The sequence below is a fragment of the Oryza glaberrima genome, chromosome 1, assembly GCF_000147395.1.
Source record: "Oryza glaberrima chromosome 1, OglaRS2, whole genome shotgun sequence".
NCBI lineage: Eukaryota > Viridiplantae > Streptophyta > Magnoliopsida > Poales > Poaceae > Oryza > Oryza glaberrima.
Genome location: NC_068326.1, coordinates 32,779,222 through 32,786,706, shown reverse-complemented (window position 1 = coordinate 32,786,706; position 7,485 = coordinate 32,779,222). Strand labels below are relative to the sequence as shown.

The 7,485-nt window shown below is 43.4% G+C and overlaps 1 protein-coding gene across 1 annotated transcript; it reads right to left on the bottom strand.

Annotated features, from left to right (window-relative positions):
* Window positions 1-1,282: 1,282 nt before the first annotated feature.
* On the bottom strand, window positions 1,283-6,047 carry LOC127760744 (zinc finger CCCH domain-containing protein 11). Its single transcript, XM_052285042.1, has 8 exons — window positions 5,673-6,047; window positions 5,479-5,563; window positions 4,893-5,033; window positions 4,704-4,792; window positions 3,215-3,403; window positions 2,974-3,104; window positions 2,787-2,889; window positions 1,283-1,789 (listed from the first exon to the last, which is right to left on the bottom strand). Exons 1-8 carry the CDS (start codon window positions 5,847-5,849, stop codon window positions 1,604-1,606), a joined length of 1,101 nt encoding a protein of 366 aa, XP_052141002.1. The 5' UTR covers window positions 5,850-6,047; the 3' UTR covers window positions 1,283-1,603.
* Between the last annotated feature and the right edge of the window lie 1,438 nt (window positions 6,048-7,485).

The window sequence follows — 7,485 nt, the reverse complement described above, 5'->3', positions numbered from 1 at the left end:
CTTCACACAGTGCATGTGGTCTATTTAGTGGGTCCCACAAATACCAACTTTATCACTTTACTAGCTTTTCCTTTATCCTCCTCTCTCACTCCTTTTCCCCACCCCATAGCGCCGAGTCGGGCCGAGCTCCTCCGCTGCCGACGGTAGGGGTGGCGGGGCTTGGCGCTCGCCGACGCACCACCCTCTCCCCCCCCCCCTCGCCGAAACAACGGCGAGGTCAGCACGCGGAAGCGGGCGGTGGAGGATTCGGCGGCGGGGGAGCTCGGCGTTGGCTAGCGAGGCCGCCGTCGCTTCACCACCTCCGCGGGCGAGCTCCTCTCGTCGCCGCCGTATGGGATGGCGAACTCGGTGTGGATCTGGCTCGGATTTGGCGCCCCTACTCCTCTCCCTCTCCGGCGAGCTTCTTCACTCTCTCTCTCTCTCTCTCTCCTGCTCTGTGGCATGTGTTTTTCTCTAACAATTTGCTGAGGTTCTCGGAGCCAATACTAGCCATGCGAAGCTGGTAAAAACGCGCGCCCCACCTCCTTCTCTCCTCCACGTATGCATTGGGCCGACGTGGATAGAGATTGCCACACGCCACCTCACCGCACTGTGAATGGTCTAAAAAACTAACTTAGTACTAGATGTGACACATCCTAGTACTATAAATCTAGACATATAGATGTTCAGATTCATCGTAATAGAATATGTCACATCCGATTCTACATTCGTTTTTTATAGACAAAAGGGAGTACAGCACAAGAACCTCACCGGCAGAACGCAACCAAGGCGGGCAGGGCTCCACGCCTCCACAACTCTATCTCGCGGCGTTGTGATTCCTTACGAATGCAAATATTTCCGGTGAATCAAGAAGCCATCATTTCCTTCTTTCTTGTCGTGCACATGTACAGCCAGATTAGATTATACTCCAATTAGTTTCCTATAGAGAGAGTATCAAATTATCTTTTGGTTGTTGCCTCGGCGGCTCGGCGTATTTTTTTCGAAAGGCTGAGCCAATACCAGCCAACCTTGACGTCAAACAGAGAAAATTGACATAAGGGAGGTAACATCATGATGCTACTAAAGTGAAAACGTAACTTTCAGTGCTATAAAATCAGGATCAATTTTGCCTCGACTAGATATGCACATTTAAGATTGCTATATGTGATTTATCCAAGGATGATTCAACAGATCGGCAGCAAAGGGGCAAACTAACAGAAGGACGATTCAACAGATAGGCAGCAACAAACCTCGCAAAGGGGCAAACTAAAAGAATTTCATCAAAGGATAAAGACTAACCTGATGAACTTATGGCAATGTTTCACATCAAAAATCGGTTATAGTGTGCACGAGGCCAAAAAGTAGTCATGTTATTCACAAGTAGCAACGTAACTCCCGCAAAGATAATATAAAGGGCAGATGCGTCAAAAAATCAATTGTCATGTCATAACAGCACTGAGCATCATTCACTAATCATGGATAGATGATCAGTCTGGTTGAAACAAATTGCACTTGCATCTATGCTCCACCTTCCACCTTTTTTGTTTCTAAAGCAAGTAGGCAATTTAAGGCGCAAAAATGGTGTTCTACTTCTCAATGGCCTTCCAGTCCAGAGTGTTACTGCTCAAGATGATGTTCCCTCGCCAGGTTCTCGAATCTGAATGGAAGTTCTTGACAGGCTTGCTTCAAGCTCGTTTAACTCATCAATGTCCAGGTCATCATCAATATCTATATCTTCATCATCGGACTCTTCCACCTCCTTGCCATTAGAAGTTGATGAACTTGGCCCCTCATCCTGGTTTTTATTGCTCTGCAACATGGAAATAAAAATATATGTAACACATTCATTGAATTGCCACAGAGCAGCCTGCACTTATCTACTATCTGCCAAAATCCCTTTCAAGCGGAAAATATAAAGGAACAAAATTATTTTGGGGGGTTGAAGGAACCAAAGTTGTTAGGATTAGGATCATAGGTAGGGTCGCTTTTCTCCAAGCAAAATCGGACCATAGGATTGGGATCCTATGAGATGTCTTTTGTTTCAATTTGAATTTAATATTGGTATTCAGTTATATGTAGTTATATTGGTATCCAATTTGCATGATACTACAATCCGCATCGCGATACCAAGTTTACTGAAAACAATGAGTTGAACTGAACATAACAACGTGACATGGATACATGATATGTGTATTTCATGTTGACCATTCTATCCAGGCATACCTATTCAACTTCAACGCATACAGGTGTTTCAGGCACAATAAATACATTCAAATAAGCTAAGAAAATAATCTCACTACGAAGTGTCACGCCAACAAATAAACCTAAGTACATTCATGGAAGAAGAAAGAATCAGTTTGGCATAAGATTCAGATTACTTCTTTATTGGAAGTTTTTCCTATTCATTTAATTTCTCAGGAGGCGATCGAGCATAGATACAGTTACCGCCTTCTGTAAAAGTGCCTAAAAAGATGTTTCATTTTTCCATAGACTTGATTTCAGATATGTGAAGGACAACAGCCCAACATATGTTCTGATTGGGTATCTACAACCCACTTGTGATTCAGGCATGTCAATAGTCTTGAAAATAACAAAGGGAATACAAAAGGAGTGCTCCCCAAATAATTTTAAGTTCAAGGTGTATCTGCCAAAACTGATAGTTCCATTATATAACTTTAGAATCTTTGGGGGAGGGTATCTGGGCCTTTTCTGCTCCCTCAAACAATTAGTACTTTCAATCTTTAGTTGTAACATTAATCAAACAATTTGTTAGGAGCAAATATTATAGCACATGAATGAAAATTTACCGGTTCTTCATTAGCCTCTGATTCTTCCTGTCTTTCATATACATCATATGCTTCAGCATCATCAACGAACACACTTGAATCAGCCATGAACAGCTCACGGCCACTGGACACAATAGCAAATACAATCACAGTAAGTACCTCAAGCCTCGAGAGCTCAAAACGATAAACTAATAGGAGCAAATACTACCTCATGCGATCATTCTTAGCCCTCTCTGCCCTCAAGGCAGCCAGACCAGCTTCTCTTTCTTCTGCCTTCTTCCTTTTCCATTCCATGAATAAATCTGTGGTCATAGGAGTTGTTGTTTTTACCTTTTTACGCTGTTAGATGGACATGGCAACAGATCGTCATAATAGTGAACAAGTGGAAAGAAGACAACAAAATTCAATATTCCAGACAGAACAATTTTGACTGTTGATCGTAATTCTACCTGATCTTCAATCTCATCTTCGATAGCAATCTTTTCACTCTCTTCCTCCAATAAGGCCTTCATTTGGGACTTCAGTACATAGCCAGGTGGAAGTGCATGCCTGTAGTGGCAATCTTTGCCCCCATTTGGGCAAACCCAAAACCAACCGTACTGTTTCTTCTCCACGGCATCAAGAAAGTACTTGCAAACCTACAAGACAAAAGAATTACCAAATCAACATCATGTTTGAAGACAACATCTTTCAGCTTGCAAAACAAAAAGAGTTCTTATGGTTTCACTGCTACATAAATTCATCTTCCAGGAGAGAGAGAGAGAGAGTAAAGAAGGCAATACAAGTTACAAATGCAACAGATACAGCATAAAGAAACAGAAAACTGATTTTGTAAATCGTAGCAGCAATGCAATGAAGACAATAAATATGACTTGTTAGAACAGATGCAAATGCATCAGAGCATAATCATAGCTTGTTAATTTACTATATTTTCAAACTGTGCATCATCAAACTTCCCTCACTGCCAATATATTGGCATTCAATAGGTTAGGCTAGCATTTTGTAAGGAATGAAATAATCAACAAACATTTATTAGACTAGAATCTTAATGGCTTCTATAACTTATAGGTGAAAGCTATTACTTAAAAATGATGTTGCATCATGCACATTGCGAAACTATGTACATAGCCAAATTGCCACCACACAGAATCCTAGTAAGTAAAGAGCAATGGTGGAATGACAGTAAGACTACTTAGGCTGTGTTCGGCAGCTTACTTTCCCAACTCATCTCCCTCATTTTCCGTGCGCACACTTTTCAAACTGTTAAACGATGTGTTTTTTTACAAAAATATTTCTATACGAAAGTTGCTTTAAAAAAAATCATATTATTCCATTTTTTTAAAAGAAACTAATAATTAATTATGCACTAATGAGTCACTCCGTTTTCCGTGCGTGGGAGATTAGTTCCCAAATGCAAGGAACAAACGCAGCAATTCATCATACCATATCATGAGCTGCAACTAAGAAAGAGTCCCACCATGCCAATTCATCACACCATATCATGTTAACCACTGTTGCAACATGACATATGTCAGATTTTCCTCTAGTTGTTCCAGGTGCATTCAGAACTAAAATCAACACAGGTGGCTTGCTAATATTATGACCAAGAGGACACCCTAATAACTGCTGTATGCAACATATATTCAGAGGATAAAATGATGCTAACCATAAGATGGTCTGTGTAAATTGTAAAACATAACTGTTTCATGGTCAGATTTGAGTATCCAATTATCATGCATTAGAAGACACAACACAAGAAGCAAAAGCAAATATAGAAGCAGTGAAGCACTGCCTAGCACAAATATTTACAAAAAAGAAGCAAAATACTAGAACCTTTAATTCATTCATAACAAGTTGGAAAATGACATGCCACACATTCACACAATGGGGATGACTTAAAATGATTGGATCACAGGCAATATGTTGAGTAGGGCATACAATATCAGTAGGTTTATTCTGCTGGTACTCTGCTCCTTTTGACGCAACAACCTTCTCAAGAGTCTCCTGGTCCCAGTCTTCCATGGTTTCTGCCATGAAAAAGCATATGAGAATCTTCACAGATGAACTGACGAATTATGGACAAATAGTACAAAAATAGCAATTAAAACCCATATCAGTGTATTTTACCTGCATCACGCTTGTCAGTGTAAATATCAATCTTTTCACCCTTTCTTTGGACATTAAGGTCATGTGAGAACTTGCACTTAAAACCCTTCTGGCACTGGCCAACCTTAAAGAATTCACACACTATGGACTTGGGATCGACACCTGCATAATAAAATGTATGTCATCATCATCGTGACCAGCATATGAGTTGCAACATCTTACAAAAATACCTAGTGAAGCTATGCTTCCTCTACGTACAGCTTGTTTTAGCCCCAATGTGCTCACAATGTACAGCTTTGAACAAATCAATCAAACCTTAGCAGCATTAGCATCAATCAGCACCAATACAATTAGAAACACTACCATACCACAACTGCTATCCTATCGAATAGAGATTATATGGACATATACTCCTTTTTTCCATATTGACCTGATGAGATTCGCCCATTACAGCACATCAATCACATACAAACTCACTGATTCACATTAAGTACATGAGCATAACAAATACAACTCAGTGCGCCTAAATCTATTTGCTCAACCCTAAATCGAGGGAGACATACACACATAAAGGCTGGGTGATGACAAGGTGGAGAGGAGGCCATACCAACTGGGACCTTGGGCTGGCTGACGGCGACCTTGAATAGATCATTGAGTTCCTTCTCGCGCGCCTTCTCCTCCTCCTTCTTCTTCTGCGCATCCACATCCACAGCAAACAGAAAAAAAAAACAACGAACATCAGAGAAGCAAAGCAATCGAAAAATAGGGTAAGAAGAGCTTCGATCTGAGCATCCTGCGTGCCTTGGCGGCGGTCTTGGTCGGGTCGGGCTTGGGCTGGACGGCCTGATGCAGGGACTGGACGTACTTCTGGACGTTCTTGCTCTTGTTCTTGTTCTTGAGCCCGAACGTCTTGTCCTCCACGACCTTCTGCTTCTTGGCCAGGTCCGCCTTCGATGGCGCTGCCTTCTTCGGCGGCATCCTCCCTTCTTCTTCTTCTTCTTCTTCTTCTTCTTCTTCTTCTTCTGGCTGCCCTGTTTCTCCCTTCGCGCTCCGGCGGGTCGGATTGGGCGGCGGGCGGCGGAGGAGGAGGGTTTCTTGGGTTTGGAGCTTAGGAGGTGGGGGGAGGCGGAGGCGGAGGCGGAGGCGAGATGGAAAGTTCTAGAGATGGTGGTGGACTGGTTTCGTGGGGAAACGAGTTGGATGGTGATAGGGGAACTTGGCTGGGCCTCCAGCTAATGTCTTTGGGTCGTGGGCTGAAAAGGCTGTAGGCCGTGGCCTTTGTGGCGTCTGGTAATTGTTTTTTTTTTTTTGTGACAAACGGTTTCGTTTTGGTTTTTTGGTTTGGTTATGCCCATTGTCTCTTCTCCACACTCCACTAACAAAAACAAGATGCTTTTGATTTGGTAAAACAGATTATTTGTATTGCTTTTCCAGGAATATAGTGTATTTTTTTCAGCAAACTATTTGTATTTGAATGTAATAAAAGTTTGATGGTTTGGTAGAAAAAGGAGAAAAAATGAAAATATTATGATGGCAAAGGCAACTTATGTATCGATAACACTTTTCAAGTTGGGTGTGGACTAAGAGGTGGCTGGTAAATGAAACCCATAACTCTACTCAAAAGACTAATGGCTCTGTTAAAAGACAAAAATCCTAGAGTTGGCACAGTGGTTGGTTTCTCCCACTAAAGTTCAAAACTATAAGTTCATTTGCTCACTGTTGGAGGGTAAACTCCTCAAGCAGGGACTGTGGGGGTCCTCTTTATGGTTCGGACCAGGAATGCGGGTGAAGGCTTGAGAAATGAAGGGAAGGCGATTCAGAGAGGGTTCGGGCCCCTCGGGGGCAATGGGGACGGAATCGGTTTATACAGGTTCCGGGCGTTGTGGAAATGTAATACCCTACTCCTATGTGTGGTTGATTATGCTGGGAGAATACAAGTGCTTTCTTTTCTTCGGCCTCTCCTTCCCCTCAGGCATGGATCTCCTTTTATATCTTAAGGGGTTACCACAAAAGGCCCAAGACTTAGCTTCAAGGGAAAGGAAAACATTCTCTATAGGTAATTAATGTGTCTCTCGTCCTCCCGACGTGTGAAGCCATGCGCACCTTACCGCGACATGGGCCCCATCCCATCATGCTGAGCAGTACGGGTGGATGCCTATGTCATTCCTTCTTAACTATCGACGACTTTTGGGCGTCCAGCCCCACCAAGGGGTAGAGATCTCTTGAACGGACCTGTGCAGAGAAAAGCTGGACCGAGTCCAAGTGAGAGGAAAAAAAACCTCATCAATGGCGACGGGACAGGGTAGACGTAGGCCATGTCCCCTGCTAGCAGTAGGCATGTGCAGACAGCGCCCTGTCCTATGCCTGTCCGCTGTCACATTCGTCATTCCTACTGCTAGTGGCCTGTCAGTGCGCATGCTCGCCACATTAAATGCAGCGTGCCACGGCCGGCGGGACCTCATTAAACACAGTAGTTGGGCGCTGGGAACGCCTGCCCAAGGCGCACACACGAATCAGAGCGAGGAGGGGGTCCTAACTCGGAAGCAGCCACCACTTCAACACCCCCCTCCCGGAGGAGGGGCGGCACGTGGGTTTGGGGCGGCTTCCTCCCTTT

What these genes read in the sequence shown, in the direction of transcription:
- LOC127760744 (XM_052285042.1), bottom strand. Translation starts at nt 5,849, where the DNA reads ATGCCGCCGAAGAAGGCAGCGCCATCGAAGGCGGACCTGGCCAAGAAG. An exon ending in CCAGCCCAAGGTCCCAGTTG is followed by an intron (nt 5,034 to 5,478) that starts GTATGGCCTCCT and finishes TTTATTATGCAG; the next exon opens with GTGTCGATCCCAAGTCCATA. An exon ending in GCTAAGAATGATCGCATGAG is followed by an intron (nt 2,890 to 2,973) that starts GTAGTATTTGCT and finishes TATTGTGTCCAG; the next exon opens with TGGCCGTGAGCTGTTCATGG.